This window comes from Lissotriton vulgaris, chromosome 9, assembly GCF_964263255.1.
Source record: "Lissotriton vulgaris chromosome 9, aLisVul1.2, whole genome shotgun sequence".
In the NCBI taxonomy this organism is placed as follows: Eukaryota; Metazoa; Chordata; class Amphibia; order Caudata; family Salamandridae; genus Lissotriton; species Lissotriton vulgaris.
The window spans coordinates 65,328,817-65,345,920 of record NC_141697.1 but is presented as its reverse complement, the minus strand read 5'-3'; the positions used below and the strand labels follow the sequence as shown (position 1 = coordinate 65,345,920).

The 17,104-nt window shown below is 47.1% G+C and overlaps 1 protein-coding gene across 5 annotated transcripts in view; it reads right to left on the bottom strand.

Annotated features, from left to right (window-relative positions):
• Positions 1 to 374: 374 nt before the first annotated feature.
• RYR3 (ryanodine receptor 3) overlaps positions 375 to 17,104 on the bottom strand; it is a 1,864,151-nt gene continuing 1,847,421 nt past the window's right edge. For all 5 annotated transcript variants that reach the window (XM_086937034.1, XM_086937032.1, XM_086937031.1 and 2 more), the window contains 2 exons: positions 11,216 to 11,267; positions 375 to 1,378 (listed from right to left, as the gene is read on the bottom strand). In XM_086937034.1, coding sequence (XP_086793160.1) covers positions 1,283 to 1,378; positions 11,216 to 11,267 — 148 coding nt within the window. In that variant the 3' untranslated portion in view covers positions 375 to 1,282. The remainder of the gene's footprint in view (positions 1,379 to 11,215; positions 11,268 to 17,104) is intronic.

Here is a 17,104-nt window from a genome sequence, read left to right as displayed (position 1 = left end):
TGCGCACAACACAAACAAATCCAGATTGCCTTTGATCTTACCACTGCAGGAGTAATAAAAATACCTATTTTATAAATAGCATAAGTAAATTCAGTGTGTGCTTTATATATATATATATATATGTATATGGTTTGCAACATTAACTCATAGAATCATAAGGAAAGGAACAGGAAACATCACAAGTACATAAGCGGCCTCACTCTGGAAAAAACAATTCTCTGTGGCAATAAGTGAGTCATGTGCATTACACAAAAAACACAAACCTGCTCATTTTATGGCGGATAATAGCGTTGTCAGTATTGCTGTAAAAAGGAAATCGGTTATAATAAGTAGAATTAAAACCCTATAAAAATAAAAGCTTCCACAGTTTCAACTTCGGTTTATTGCAGTGGGCACTTTATTGTCTCTGAAGAAAAATGCATAAAGGTAGCAGCTTCTCTATAGCACTTCCCAATGGACAGAAAGCAGTGCTTAATTTTGGCATTGATTCCTTTCGGAGACCTTCAGCCAGCCATGGTGCCCTTCTGTAACAGTACCCAGCAAAACTGTTACTACTGATGGCGGCCATGTTGGCGACCTTCAAAGCCGGTCTCGTGTCATACAACAGGGCGGGAAGGAAGGGGGAGGGGTCAGATGGGAAGAAGGGACAAGCAGCACAACTTAAACTAGTTTGAAATTTTCATCTGAAATACTAACAAAGAAAATATTGCATAGCTACGTCTCCCGACAAGTAAGGCACTTATTGATTTCTCCACGGTTGATAAAGTGTTTAGAAACCATTCACTAGTCTCTACAGTTTTTTTCGTAACCATCTAAGGCTTTTTCAGGATGCATCTGTTTACATTCATTAAGATATACCCTGGGGTATTGATCGCGAATCGTAACTGAGGCGCTGTCCCCGACACTCAAGTCCTTCCGAGTGTTCAGTATTGTTGTGCATTAGAGGCTCAGTCAGTTAGCCCTTATTTTCACTGTAGACTGCCTCGTTTACGTGAAATGCTGAGGTCGGCGATACAATCCATGGCCTTATAGGCCAAACCATGGTCGTTCGCAGAGGGAACATTGAAGATCAAACCTTCTGTTTTTGGGTACAGCCATAAATTTTCAGTACAAAATTGATTGTTGTTTTTCCTTTTCAGTAAAGTCCTTTTTTTTACGTTTGGATGTTGAGTTTTCTTTAAATAGATCTTGTTTTCTGACACAAATGTAACAGGAGTCTCATCATACTGGAAATGATTCTTCTTCTCAGCAACTCAATTTCTTTCTGGCCACAGCAGACAGCTTATCCCAGCAGATCCTCATATTGCTTGCGGAAGCAGTCGCCGGCTGGGAAGAAATCCCAACATCTCTCCTGGTACATCTTCCAGACAAAGGATTCCTAGAAGGAGGGAAGAAGTACAAGCATGTTATCATGTCCTGATAAATGGGAATTTGTTTAAGGAGCTGAATCACTTCTAAAAGTAGCTTGTATATTGGCTGTGTGTGTTTTGGGGACGATAGGGCTGCTTTACTTGGCATAACTGTTCAGACTCAAAGCAGTGGGGATTTAGAATAACACCATGATGACACTGTATGGTTAAGCTCCACACGCCTGACGACATGGTTGGGTTGACACTTTAATTTAGGGAAGAGGTGTGGCGCCTCGGCCGGGGCGACTGACTCCGGAATCTGGGGATCACGGTTCGATCCCCGGCGGCAGATTAGCCCGGCACCATGTGACTCTGGGCAATAGCTTGCTTAATCTTCTCGTGGCCCCCAGCGCCTAGAGCCCCTTATGAGTGATTGTGCGCTTTAAAAAAAAAAGTAAATATGTAATACTGTCTTAACCGTAGACAGCAGATCCAACCAACACCCCTCTTCCACTTTTACTCTTAATGCATTGGCCCCATGTAGGTGCAGGTTGTTTCATGCTTTGAAATGTACATAGGAGGGGGTTGGTGTCTTCACATGCTCTAGGACTACGCACCTGACAGGAGCTGTATTTGGATACTAAGACCGAGAATCCCCACCATAATCTCAACTTTTGTCAGTTACTTTCCAGAGAGGCTCAGGAGTGGACAGTGTGGGGTCTGAACCATCTTCTCACCCTCTGGGCAGATTGGCGTACAGCGGGGGCTAGCTTTAGGTACTTAGTATGCTTAGTATGTCGAATCCCAGTAGACACTCTGGTGATATATCCCAATATCGTATGTCTACACAGTGTGATAAAGTGGAAAAGCTCTGTTTTTAATTGCTTAAACTTAGCGTAGCTGCCCAGATCTGTCTAAGATCCCAGGGATGAGGATAGCAGAACAAATAGAAGCTAGAGTTCTCCTAAGGAAGCCAAATAATGAGAAGGTTCAGACGAGGAGTGGGACTGTGAAAGTGCTCGGGTGGTGGGACTGGACTATGTCCGTGAGGTGACCTGGACTATGAATACATCTATCTGGTATACAGGGCTGGGAAATGCATCTAGGAGATGAGCCGGTCGGTGAATGTGACTGAAAAATTAGCTGGACTGGAAACGTATGTATTGGGTGGGGATTTACGTCCATGACTACGTCAGGATGGTGTGCAGAAATGTGAATGTGCCTAGAGAGCCAGGCAGGATTCTGAATGACGGGGAGGTAGGTGGGACTGAACGGGGAGGTGACAGGCGGATGTGTTAGCACAGCTGGGAGGTGTGTGATGTATCTGGACACGGGCAGCACTGTGAATGGATGAAAGTGTACAGGCCAAGGAACCCTCTAGGAACCAACTGTTCATTTGTGATGCTCTGAGGAGCTCAAATGATCTCACCGGACATTCGAACATGCACAGCCTGCTTCCAGTTAGCTCGAGTTCCCATTTCACCCTCTCCTCTCTCTAGCCAACGGCTTGCCTATTCTGATCCTACCTTCCGAATGCCTAACCAGATGCCTAACTCAGTCTACCCACACTGCACTACCATTCCGCCAGCCCGTATAGTAGGACTATTTTGGCTCTGCTCTTTCTAGTCACAATACCCTTCCAGTGACTTATTGCCTCTCACCTGGCACCTCCTAGCCTATCCACCTTTCAGCACTTTTAGGCTTCAGAAGAGTTGCACTCAGCTTTACAAGCAGCCACAAGGACCTATTACAAAACGTCTGGATGGTTTCAGGACGCTCAGGCAGTGAACGTGAGAGGGTAGGTTTTCACTGCTGAAGTAGGATGACGAAAGGGGGGCTCGGTAAGCTTGATGGTCTGTTCCTGCTGCCACTTTGCATGCATCCGATCCCACCCACACACTTGACCCTCTTGAACTCACCAGTTTGCAGGAGATGGGATGGACTGGACCATGTGAGTCTTCAGGGGGACACAAAGGCTGCTCACAAGAGCAGCTCTGAGACTGAGGTGGCGTGTACAGAAAAGTTGTCATGGCTCCCCCCTCCCCCCTCCACCTATCTTAGTGAAAACATGTAACGAGGGGGCTTGGATGAGCCTCAAAAGACTGGGTAGTAAAAGACAATTTCCTGGGTATTTATTCATCTTCTGTGTCTTTGTCTTGCTGTTTCTAGAGGCAGATCTGTCAGATTTGACTCTTCCCCATTAGAGGAAAAGGGCGGTGAGATGTGCGCGAAGGAGAAACAGTGTGAAAACATGACAGGGAATCAACAAAGGAAAATCCAGCCGTCCCTTGGCAGGTGACCTTTCAGCTACAATAACTAGATTACGGCGCACAGCATTTTTTTTTTGTTAAAAGCTAAAGAGGGAGTGGATGTCGCCTATTATCCCGCAATGCGGTGGTTGACCCCATCTGAAAGTGTCGCGAACGTGTCCCTTTTGGCATTTCACTTCAGAGGTAGGTGTCCTCAAATGGAGCCGCTCGTTTGTGCATTTGGAAGCCACCACATTTGTGTGGACCGCCTTTTTGGAAAAAATCTTTGAAGGGTTTAGGTCAGCTGCTGTGTGAAGCTTCTTGACAGAAAGAAACCTGGTGAATAGGAGCTTGTGTTGTGAGAAACAATGTGTTGCGGTCAGACAAAGGGGCAGCTGTGACTTCTAATGAGAGGACTGGGACAGCCGTAGAGGGACGCAGTCCGATAATTGCATGTGAGCAAACCAAGCTGAAGGTGTCTCCACGTGGAGCAGCATCTGCTTGTTAGCACTGTGTAATGGTGAATTTGTCATTGTGCACTACCAACTCGGATTTACTCACCTCTTCCAGACTAAGTCCTGCTCTATGGGTTATACGTAATCTGTTCCCATCTCGGTTTTAAAGATCTCTTAGAGGTGACCGACGGTGGTCTTCTCTTACCCTGTATGGTGTGTCTGCCTTTTAGGTCCAAGCCTACCAGACAGCACCGTTGTCTAAAAGACTTCTTGGGGACACCTGAATGCTTTCCTGGGAATGCATTCTGCCCATTGCTTACCACTGGCTTTGTTTTTTAGTAACTCACATTTGCTTGCTTTCAGTTTGCTAGCTGTATTTGTTTTAGGCTGTCCAGGATGCCTTTGTTCCTCCCATGGTGCATAGCCTGTTTACCACCTCCTTGACTGGCTCCTTGCCTTGCTCCACAAGTGCTCGCTTTCTGGGAACTCTTGATGGACACAACGTGCTGCATTTCTTGGAAGCAGTTTCCTACCTCCTATCTTTCTGCTTGACTGATTCTACTTACCTTTGCCACTTTGATCATCAGTCTTGCATGCCCTAGAGGAACAATGTTCTGTCTACAAGTTTATTTTGGTCAGTCCTATTTACCAATAGCATTACTTAAACTTTTTCACCCATGTCATAGGTGTTGGAAGAGAGAGAATGAGGGATGCCGAAGCACCCCCAAAATAACTGTGCTGGAGTTCAGAAGTGAAAGAGCAATTAACAAGCCTTTTATTAAATATATATATATATATATATATATATATATATGAGTGTGTGTGTATGTATATATAGAGATCAAATGTTAGGCTCTGTCTTCTGAGAGAGGTTGAGCTTTAATTTTCTTTCTCTGACTGCTAAGTGAGAGGATTTATGTGACAATCTTGCTGGGTACAGAGGATGGCAAAGGCTGTAGGAGGTTATCTTTTTCTAGCTCACAACGGAATTTAAATGCCAGTAAATGAACTGTACAAATATTTTAGAATATGTCAGAATTAGGAAAGCACAAATTAAGTACTTTTATTGTAATTCTTAACTGTGGTAAAAAAAATAATACTTTAACACAATCACAAATCACGACACTAGGTGATGCTGATTTCCACACATTACCGTTGAGCGCTGTATAGTTTTATCAGTAAAATTGTATATGTGCAAATGTAATGGTAATTTCAATTGAAAATGTGTTGTCTGTAATGGCAGTGTGCTACCACACCATGCATACTCCATTCTACACCACTACACTCTCCTTCAAGGCACTCTACAACTATTTATGCACCTCCATCCTGATGCTCTACTCCACTCTGTCCCTCCACTCTTCTTTACTCCACTCTATGCCACTCAACCCTGTGCCACTCTCCCCTTTTTAACTCTATGCTACTATACGACACTCCACTCTGATACTCCACAACACTCACCTCTGACACTCAACTCTGCAATACTCTACTCCACTCTACTGCACTCCACTCTATGCCTCCCTATGCCACTCAACACTACACCACTCCACTCTACTATACGCCACTCTGAGCCAATTCATCCTATAATACTCCACCCTATGACACTCCACTTTATTATTATTTATTAAAGGCTTTTGTAGCACGCTCAATTACTGAGATAGTATCCTGGCGCGGGGTGTAAGATACAAGCAGGCTGTTAGGGGGAGAGAAAGATAAAGAAATCGGAGTCAGGTGCCTAATAACAGAGTTTGAACAAATGGGTTTTAAGTCTTTTATTAAAAATCTTGATTGACCGAACCGATTTAAGTGTGAGAGGGAGGGCGTTCCAGGCCCTTGCCGCCCTAACTGAGATCGATTGTCCTCCTATTCTGGCATATTTGAATCTTGGGACAGCCATTAGGCATTGATTCTCCGACCGAAGGGAACGGGATGGGATGTATAAGGCAAATCTTTTCCTCAAATAACTGGGGCCTGTCTGATGAATTGCTCTGAACGCAAGCACTAAAGTTTTAAACAGAATCCTGTGCGCCACGGGTAGCCAGTGGAGACTCAGCAAGTGAGACCGGACGCTGGATCTTCTGGGAAGTTGCAACAAAAGGCGTGCAGCAGAATTCTGGATCAACTGGAGCCTCTGAATCAGGTAGGCAGGAAGGCCACTATAGAGGGCATTCGCATAATCTTGACAAAATCAGGCTCGCGAAACAGTTTCATTTGCTTCTCTCGGAAGGAGAGGAAAAAACCTACGTAAAGCCCTGAGAGTACCAAAGCAAATGCCCGTTAGTTTTTTTATGTGCTCTTCAAATTTTAGGTTACTCCCAAACCAGACCCCAAGATTTTTTGCAGGGCGGCCCATGTTTTTAGGAGAGGGCAAGTCTGGAGGCCATAGGAGGTCCCTAAAATTGTCAGGAAATGATCCGTAAAAGAGGACCTCAGATTTTTCTTCATTACATTTTAGCTGGGCAAGGGCTAACCAGCGAAAAATGGAAGATAGACAATGGTGGACTGACGATGTGTCAAGATTGTCCTTAGGCCAAGTAAACAGGAGCTGAGTATCGTCAGCGTAGGCCATTGTTTTGGCCCCTAGTTGTTCAACAAGGTAGATCAAAGGGGTCAGGTAAACATTAAAAAGAAGGGGACTTAACGTGGACCCCTGCGGGACGTCAGTCGTAAGCCTCTTTGGGGTAGATGAAAAGAGAGGCATCCAGACCTCCTGCGATCTATCTTGCAGAAAGGACGATAACCAGTCCAGTGCTGGCCCCGCGATGCCCACAGCAGACAGTCGGGTAAGGAGCTGGGCGTGCGGCACCGTATCGAAGGCAGCAGAGAGGTCAAGTAGTATCAGGACCGCTCTGCCACCTCCATCCAGGCACTCGCGAATAGCCTCCACTCCACTCCACGCCACTCTGCTCCCCTCCACTGTGACACTTTACTCCACTCTATGCCCATCCACTCTACAACACTACTCCACTCTATGCCACTCCACACTTCACCACACCCATACACCCCTCTGTGCCAACTCCACTCTACAAAACTCCACCCTACGACAAAACACTCTACTCAACTCTACACCACTTTAGTCCACTCCACGCCACTCCACACTATGACACTCTACTCCACACCGCTCCACTCCCCTTTATGACACCCCGCTCTACGACACTCCACCCTATGACACTCCACCCCATGAAACTCTGACACTTTACTACACTCTACACTCCTCCACAACACTTCACTCTACAACACTATACTAAAGTGTACTGCACTCTGTCACACTCTACACTACTCGACTCTACTTTACTCCATTCTACACAACTCCAAGCCACTGTATGACTCTGACATTCTACGACACTCTAGTCTATGCCACTCTACAACATTACTTCAGTCTACGACACTCCACTCTACGACACTCCACTCTACGGCACTCTATGCCTCTTCACTCTGATACTTCCCTCTACGACACACTATGCCACTCCACTCTGACACTTCACTCTACAACACTCTATGCCACTGTACTCTATGGCACTCTACTCCATTCCAGTCTACGACACTCTACTCCATTGCACGCCACTCCACTGTATGGCACTCTATACCACTTCACCACATTCCACTCTACGCCACTCCACTCCACACAGCGCTACTGTACACCACAACACTCCACTCCGCGCCCTTCTGGTCAATGTCAGTAGCTTTTAGCCATGTTGAATAGCAGCCAAGCTGGTGTACAACATGGCTGAAACGCATTGGCAAAGCCAATAGCTCTTGCGTAGACGAGATCTATTGGCTTTGCCAATGTTTTTTTTTATTTTCCATTAACCAGAATATATTGAGCAGTAGCCCAGGCTATCATGGTGCTGGAGGTACTCATCTGGACTGGTTGAGTTCCTTCTTGTCAAATCCTTAAATCATGTGTTGCCTCCATTTTCAACTCACCCCCCTTCCCGTGATGCCGAGACCCACGGGGTATGACCTCTCCTCTATTATGTTTAGCCTTTCTTCACCATTTGGCAGTCCTTTTGGCTGTCTAATACTGAGGCCACACTCATTATTGGTGAGTATGTATGTACCAAAGCATTGTGATTCAAGGACTGAATGTCTGCAGCCAATGTGTGGATGTTCTAGATTACACCTGCACTTATTCCAGAGGTAAAGGTTGTAGGAGGTGGCCCCACACTCTCCTACTCTAACTCTTTCTGGATTGTAAGGGAGGCAGCCCACACCAGCTAGTACATAGTTTTCAAACTTGACACATATCCCCTAGCCACTCAGTGGCCATTCACAGTTTTTTTTTGAGTGGGCCAGCAGATGGTTTCTGGACATCTGTATGTCCATTAGACCATCACTTCATCTCAAAACTCCAGCATCCAGGAAAGTGGTCCGAGATGTAATCATCCTTGACTCTAAGGGCCTGACCACGATGCCGGTCGGACCTGCTTCCATGGTCCTACCTATGGTGGTCCGACCACTGCTATCTCGTCGTAAGCGGTCGGTCCGACCGCTGGGTTATAATGAATGCATCCTGTACTCCGACCAACCACTGAAAGACCGCCAACTCCGACCGCCGAGATGGTGGTAGGAGAAAAACAGCATCTATAAGGGCAGAGGACAGGGATCTCCAGCAGCCATCTGGATTTGATGTGTGTTTCCGACGACCTGACCTTGGTGGTCCGACTGTCCGTCTTGAGTCATCGGAAACTGTGAATTTGAGGTGCATATTCAAATCCGCTTCTCCCCAACAGTCTCCGGTGTGGATCCCTATCTCCAGGTCCCCCTACACCACAGCAGCTGAACCCCAAAGACAATGACCCTGTGGGTGCAGGGATGCAGGTAAGTCCACAGGTGGCATGTATCCCCATTGATTGGACAGTGCATAGATTGTCACACTCCAGCAATGGGGTACATGTTGCACTGGGCATATCTCCACATGTCATGCATGTGTGTACATAGCATGTTTCCTGTGATTGTGCATGCACTTGCAGCAACATATTCAGGGGGTATGTCCACCACCGTAGATGAGGCCACTGAGGTAGTAGCGTTTGCATCGTAATACAGTGGGGAACCTTTCCCGTCCTCGACCGTCGAAATCGGATCAGTGCTGTGGCAGTCGGACAGTCAGCCTGAATAGCATTTTAATCAGGCCCTTAGTCTTTAACTTTCTTTTTGCCTCTATGGGTCACTGATTCCTGGTTTCCTTTAGAAAATGACTTTACAATATAGCTTTTGTATGTCCCACTGGTTGCGCTATACTAGCGCCAAGAGGCTCCTAAGTGAAAATGCCTGTGCTTTACATATAAACATTAAGATTAGTGAATACAAACATGATCTAGGTCTATGCCCAGCCCCCCTGAAATCATGCAAGCAGAGAATTCAAAATTGTGGCTGCATGAGTGGAAGGATTGGTAGACAGAGAAAGTGGAAACTGCAAAGCTCACTCCTAAAAGCAAGACTTTAGCCCACACTTAATTATACTTAATCGCACACTTTAATGTTCATACATTGTGTGTGTGTCTGTTTCACCTTGTATGTGTCACGCTTTACAGGAGTCTCAGAACTGGGAAAAATTACAAAGAATTTAAAGGCAGTTTTCATAGGCTGTTTAAGGTACGTTTTACTTCCAAAAGGATTATCGCTGAGAATACAGTCTGTATATCAACGGGCTTCTTTAGTTTAGGGTTTCCCTTTTCCTTGTTTAAATTAATAACTGATTTATGCCATTGTGTGTCTGTAATATATCTTATGGTGTACACCTTACATTGTGTTGTATATGACTGGTACATCACAAGTATACTATTCTTGTGATGTATAAGAGCTACAGGTTAAATTTAAGCCATATTGACACTAAACCACCATAGGATAATATAGGCAAACTGTGCCAAAGGGACATGATCTGGTTTATCATCCAAGAAACAGGTGGTAGGAAAGTGCCCTTTTTGACATGGTTACCCCCCACGTTTTGCCTTGTATCTGATGCAACTTTGACTGAAAGTGTGCTGGTTTCCTGCTAACCAGGTCCCCAGCACCAGTGGTCTTTCCCTAAATTGGAACAATGCCACAAATGGCACTCTTTTAGGCTCCATAGAAGCCCTTAGTAAATGGTACCTCTGGTACCTAGGGTATTGAACCTAAGGAGGGTCCCTAATGGCTGCAGTATGAATTGTGCCACCCTAAGGGACCTCTCACCAAGCTCATGCAAACTGCCATTGCTGCCTGCGTGCCTTGGTGCAGAGAAAAACGAAGAAAAGACATGGCACACACCTCTGTGTGTTATGCCACTAAAGCACCACCTGCGCATCCATTGGCTTTGTGGACTAATGCGTTCACTATAGGGGCCTGTGTTCGACCTCATGGTCACAGGTTCAAATCCTTGCAGATCCACTCAGCCTTTCATCCTCCTGAGGTTGATGAAATGAGTACCATTGAGTTTACGTATCAATAAACCTCTGTTATTCAGCGCCAAGATATCTGTTGTGATGAATGTGTGCTTTACAAATACACATGTTGTGTTATGAGGTATAGGTAAATCACCCCTAAAGCAGGCCTTACAGCCCTAAGGCAGGGTGCACTATACTCCATCTGTGGGCATATCTGCGTGAATGGATATGCCCCTGTGGAATCTAAGCAACACCTTAGATATCCCAAGTGCACAGGGTAGCCATAACGAGTACATGGGCTGGACACCCGTACTACTTTAGGGTGTAAACACCCTAAAGGTAGGCAGCCCATCGCTGCTACCTGTCACTCCCCTTAATGCCCCAAAATTGAGTATTTAGGAGGAACCACTGAACCCAAGGATTTAGATTCCATAGATCAAGCGGACGTTGAACAGTCACTACCTGGTGAGAGCTGCAGAAGAGCTGAGAACTTTTCTAGCAAAACCCTGCCTGCTCGTCAGTAAGTTCTTACCCCCTTCCTACCTGAAGTTGTATCTGCAAATACCAATCTTTAAAGTGGTTGGATGGGTGAAAACATGTTGTGAACAGTTCAGGGTGGGAATAGTGTCTTGTGGGCATGAGGCCTCCAGACCAGGATATAATTCTGCAGAACGAGTCTGGCAAAGTGCTCGGTAGCAAGGAGACTGGGTGTTAGGGGAACGGGGGGGGGGGGGATTAGTGTTTAATTCAAATGGAGTGAGCGATAAATTTAAGCTTCCCATCCCATTGTTCAAACGTACCTGCCCGGTGTGCTCCGTTTCGTCCTTGTTGATGATGTACATCAGGAAGAACCTGCAATAAGTGGAAATAAGATTAGGTGCACAGATAATGACAGCAGTTATTGCAAGGGTTGATGAGACTGCGGAAGAGTGGTTTCATTTGCTGAATCCAAACCATCCATAATGAGCTGCCCTGCCTCCAGTTTCCTTAGGTTGACAGTTATACCCACTGTATCCAATGCTACTTCTTTACTTGATGTTACCTGCCCACCTGTGAGTACCACACCACTTTGTCAGTGTGCCATGGAAGTCTTTATACATTGCCTGGCAAGAAACATTGATGACGTATGCAGGGCTGAAGCAGAGGCACTAGGCATAAGTAGACTTCAGTCTGTAGGTGGTGAGGAAGCAAATATAAAGGGTCCCCAGCCTGTGGGTGTTGAGGAAGCAAATGTAAGGGTGCTCAGCCTACAGGTGGTAAGACAGCAAAAATGAAAGGTGCTTCAGGCTATAGGTGTTAAGGTCGAAAATGTAAGGGGGCTTCAGTCTGTAGGCAGTGAGGAAGTGCATGTTAGGGGTATCAACATACAGGTTTTAAGGAACCAAATGTTAGGGGCTTCATGTTGGAGATGAGGAAGCAAATGTAAGGAGGTTTCAGCCTGCAGAAAGTGAGGCAGCCCTTGTATGGAGGCCTGCTTGGGGTGAGGAAGCAGTTGTAAGAGGGAGTGAGCCTACAGAGAGAGAGGAAGCAAATATAAAGTAGGATTTAGTCTGCAGGTGACAAGGAAGCAAAGGGGGGGTTTATGCATATGATGTTATGTTATGCCAATTTGTATTGCGCACTTATCAATTCAATTCAATTCAATTAAGCTTTATTCGATTTAAAAAATATAAATCATAAAAGCATACAGATTATTAAAAACAATCACAATAATTACATCTCGATACAAATAATTATTTACACAGTTAAAAAGAAACAGTTTTTTACAAAGTTTAACATCAAATTAGTTAGGGGCTTCCCCTGTCTAAATTAATGTATTCGGGGGAAGTAAAAATGGTTTGAAGTCGGCATTTTATAACCATATTGTACGTATACATTTCTGACCCTCTGATGGTTACTTTCTACTATTGGTCTTGGCGGGGTGTGATAACACGCCCTAGGGTAAAAGTCATGTAATTGCCATGTAGATATTTGGCCATCTCCCAGTTGGGGCTGCCAGGATTGTAGATAGGGGACTACATTTTCATTTCTAAATCTTACCAGGACAAGGTCCCCTTTAATGTCCTTAGGGAGCGGTCCCAACCAACCCACCCTTCTTACACTTACTATCGTGCCGTCAATATTAGGTGGCAAAGGTCTATTTTTCGTTAGCCAAAAGCTGACTTTATTTCTTAAGTCATGCTGTCTCTCCGGTATTCCTTTCTTTAGTTCTGGGACGCCCGAGAGAACACATACAAAAGGGGCGGCTATAGGGGGTAAATTTATATGGTCACTTCTGCCGGAGTTGATACCTTTGCTGTCGGCTTTGACAGTGTGAGGAATTGAGGCTAGTGTTGACCTTACTTTGGGGCTGAGCCTCTGAGTTGTAGTAGTTATAACGGATCGGCTATCTGCATTTTGATTTTTCCGATTTGCCCTATGTTCAGCCATTGTTTTATTCCCACAATTATTGCTTTGAGTAGCCAATTTGTGTGCCGTAGTGGCAGGTAGGATGGGTTCCTGACTGGATTCTGCCACGTTCTTTATTAGTGATATGCTGGGACTAATTTTCGTCTCAATCTCACTGAGCTTTTCTCCCAGACTATTTATCCTTGCTATCAGTGGGGATATAATAGAAGTAACAAGCCGTTCTATGAGGTCCAATAAAATTGCCTGGGAAGTAGGAGCAGGAGAATCTAAACTATTATGTCTCTTAGCCGCTGACGGGATAGGTGTAGTCGTTGCTAGGGAGCTTGGACACAGTTTTCGTTGTTTGGCTTCATCCCCGAAGCGTGTAGTCTTGTGTCGCTTCCTTTTGGCGGGTGGGATATGAAGAGGCTCAGCATTATTACTGTTAACTTTTACAGACGGAGATGGAGAAAGAGCATCTGATGTGTTACAGTGTATCATTAATGGCGTGGTGGACTGGGCATGTGGGGTTACTAAGGGGCTGACCAGGGCGTGGAGTGTCTCGGTTACATAGTCTGCAGCGACATACTGGGTCTTACAAAGGGCGTTCAGTTCGTCAAGCAAGGTGGATCCGTATACTACATCAGCCGTCTGTGTTGCGGGGAGATTGCAAAACACGTCGTCTGTGGGCAAGCGTAGCTCTAATCTGTCTAATTCATGGGTGATAGTTGAGGTTACCCTTTCTAGATAACAATCCATGGGCCCAGTGACCTCGCTCCTCTGCATAACACAGCTCTTAGAAGGCAGCTTGGGTGACATGTTGGTAGTCGATCCGCAGGACAGTCTTTAAAAGCAATACAACAAATAAATAACGAGGGCTTTAAACTGACCAAGTGACACCTTTTACCTTACAGTCAAAGAACCAAGGGGACAGGCCCGGTCCGGTCTCCTCTGGCCTCTGAGGGCTACAGAGGGCCCGCCCTTTGCCCGGGCTTAGCCCGGCGCTCCCGCGTGATCCCGTGCTGCGTGGCCAAGAGCTTGTAATATATGTAGTAAATGGCGTCCGGGAGGCGGGGCAGTCAGGGGGCGCAGACCAGATGACAAAGGTCAAGCAGGGACTCCTGGGAATGCGAGTCCCTGCAGCGCTCCACCCCTGATTCCCTCTATCCTCTCTCTCCCCAAGCAGTGCAGCAGTTCAACAAAGCGATGGCCCCGGGCGGCGTTACACACCGCACAGATGTGGCGAAGTGGCTCCTGTCCAGGATACTGGAGGTGCAGCGTCCCAGGTGCGGTTCCCCACGGGTAGGCTCAGGTGTCCGAAATACAGAGTTCCCCCCAGTGCATGGGATGCCGAGTGGTTTTGAAGAGTTTGCCGTCCGGGAGGCGGGGCAGTCAGGGGGCGCAGACCAGATGACAAAGGTCAAGCAGGGACTCCTGGGAATGCGAGTCCCTGCAGCGCTCCACCCCTGATTCCCTCTCACCTCTCTCTCCCCAAGCAGTGCAGCAGTTCAACAAAGCGATGGCCCCGGGCGGCGTTACACACCGCACAGATGTGGCGAAGTGGCTCCTGTCCAGGATACTGGAGGTGCAGCGTCCCAGGTGCGGTTCCCCACGGGTAGGCTCAGGTGTCCGAAATACAGAGTTCCCCCCGCACTTATCATCCGAGAGGGTTCCCAGGTGCTTGACCATGTGTGTAGGTGGGTGAGTCCGATGTTGCTTAAGCTTTTAAGTATTGTGGAGCAGGGGTTCATATCTGTCTTTCAGGTGAAAGCTGAGGTAACTGAGGAGAATGTAGGCTGTGGAATCGATGGGGTTTGTAAAGGTGGCTCGTGGTCCAGGTGGTCTGTGGGCAAGGGTGAAGTTTTCAGCGATTTGCAGATTGAAGTGTAGGTGTTCCATGAATAGGGTGGCTTTCTCTGTGGATGTTATGCAGTTAATGGATTCCCTGTAGATGATCGTGAGTCCTCCGCCTGGCTTGTGGAGGCGGTCCTTGTGAGAGATCCTGTAGCCAGCTGGGATTACCTTGGTGATGTTGGGAGCCATTGAGGGGTTGCTTCAATTCTCTGGTGAAGAGGATGTTGGGTGTGTTGATGCTCAGCAGGTCCCATATTTTGGTTGCCTGTTTGCTGAGTGACTGTGTGTTTAGAAGCATGCTTGCGATTGCGGGTTTGCTATGGGGCGTGGTATAGGATGTGGGTGTTTGGTGCTTGTGTGGTGTGTTTTAGGAGGGGGTGATGAGAGCATTGTTAGTATTTGAGTGGTCAGTGTAAGTGGGTGGCTACTGGAAAACTGGCTTTGGGTAGAGGTGAAAGCTCCTACTGTGGTGTGAGGCGCAGTGCAGCAGCAATGGCACAGTCCTGATTCAAACCAACAATGCCAACCTGGAGGCCTTTGACCGCTTATTCCCCTCCCTACTAGCAAACTCTGTCACACCGGACGCCCTCCAAGACCACCACCCCTACACGATGATCAACACCCCTACACCACCCACAAGGAGTACAGTCTCCCCTACACATCCCTCATCCACCCACAAGCTCCCAATAAGCAAGGCCACATCATCTTCCACCTCCACAGTCCACTCTCCTGAAGCACTCCAAAGACAGCCCACCCCCCCTCAATACCCAGCTGACAAGACGGCCAACACCAAGCCCTCCCACACCCAACCCCTACTCTCCCTCAAGATAAATCGCCCTCCACCCCCCAAACGCCACTCTCCACCTCCCCAAACCACGACCTAAGCAATCCCTCAAGCCCTATCAGACACCCAGATCAACCCTAACACACAACACAATCAAAACAGCCCCCCAACGCAACAAGAAGGCCCACACTGCCGCCTCACCCGCATTGAAAACCAAATAGACACCATAATTCAAGGCCTAAACCTCATCCTCACCAACCTCTCGATTGGACACATCCAAAACCCCAAGAACCAGCCCTCACCCCCCCCACCGATACCTCCCCCCACACCTTTACCCCCCCAACCAAACTAACCCACATCTCCACCCCAACGCACAACCTCCCTCCCTGCCCGTGGCCGGGAGACCAAACAGAGCGAAGAAAGCCATGACCTGGGAAGAGGCGCTCGAAACGGCTGCCTCTTACATCAACATCCCTACCCGGCCCACGCTCGAAACGGCTGCCTCTTACACCAACCTCACCACCCGACCCACCCAGTCCTCGATTCAGGTAATTACCAGTCTAAGAAACGATAATCCCCCACGCAGACCCCCTAGACCCCCGATCTCCCTCATCACCATTCCCACCGAACCTACAAAAAAAAGACCACCCCGGGACCAACTGCCTGCTCATAAACTGCAGATCGGCCACCAAACACTCCACAGAGCTAGCAGAGACCATCCTCAACCACAACACAGACATAGCATTCATCACGGAGACATGGCTCAATGACTCTTCATCACCTACCCTAGACATGCTTGTCCCACCAGGCTACTCCATCATCAACAAAGACAGAAAGAACCATAAAAAAGGCGGAGGCGTGGCAATCATCCACAAGAACGACCTCTCGGTGGCTGAAGTTAACGCCTTTGACTACAACTCATTTGAATGCCTGACAACTAACATCAAAACCAGCGACAACCATTTAACGCAATGCCACCTACTATATCATCCCCCAGGTAACAGCGCCACATTCACGGAGCAACTTTCAAACCTGATCGCCAACTGTTCTCTCAAAGAGTCCAACACCCTCATTCTGGGGGATCTTAATCTACACTGGAACAATAAGAACAATACCACTATTAAATCCCTAAACGATCTTCTGCACTCCAACAACCTCTCCCAACACTGCACAGAAGAGACTCACTACAAAGGGGCGATCCTAGACGCCATCATCGCCCGCCATGATGCAATCTCCATCAACCACATCCTCCCGGTAGACTGGTCGGACCACCACCTAATCATATTTCAACTTTCCCAAGGGATTCAGTCTTCTCCCCCCACCGAAACCCCCCCCACATGGTCCAGAAACCTATCACAAATTAACACCTCGGAACTAGAAGAAAGAATAGCCTCCGCCCTACCAATCTCCACAGTAGGACTATCAGCTACCGAACTCACCTCACACTACAACACGACCACGTCCAACATCCTAAACCAACTGGCACCCCTTAAACGGAAAAAACAAAGGAACATCCCATCAAGAACTTGGTTTAACAAGGACATCAACAAGGAGAGGAGGCTGCTCAGAGCCACAGAGCGACACTGGAGAAAGAACCCCTCCACCATCCATCGCAGGGAACTTAGGGAAGTTCGAAGAGGGTACAAAAACCGTATCAACAACG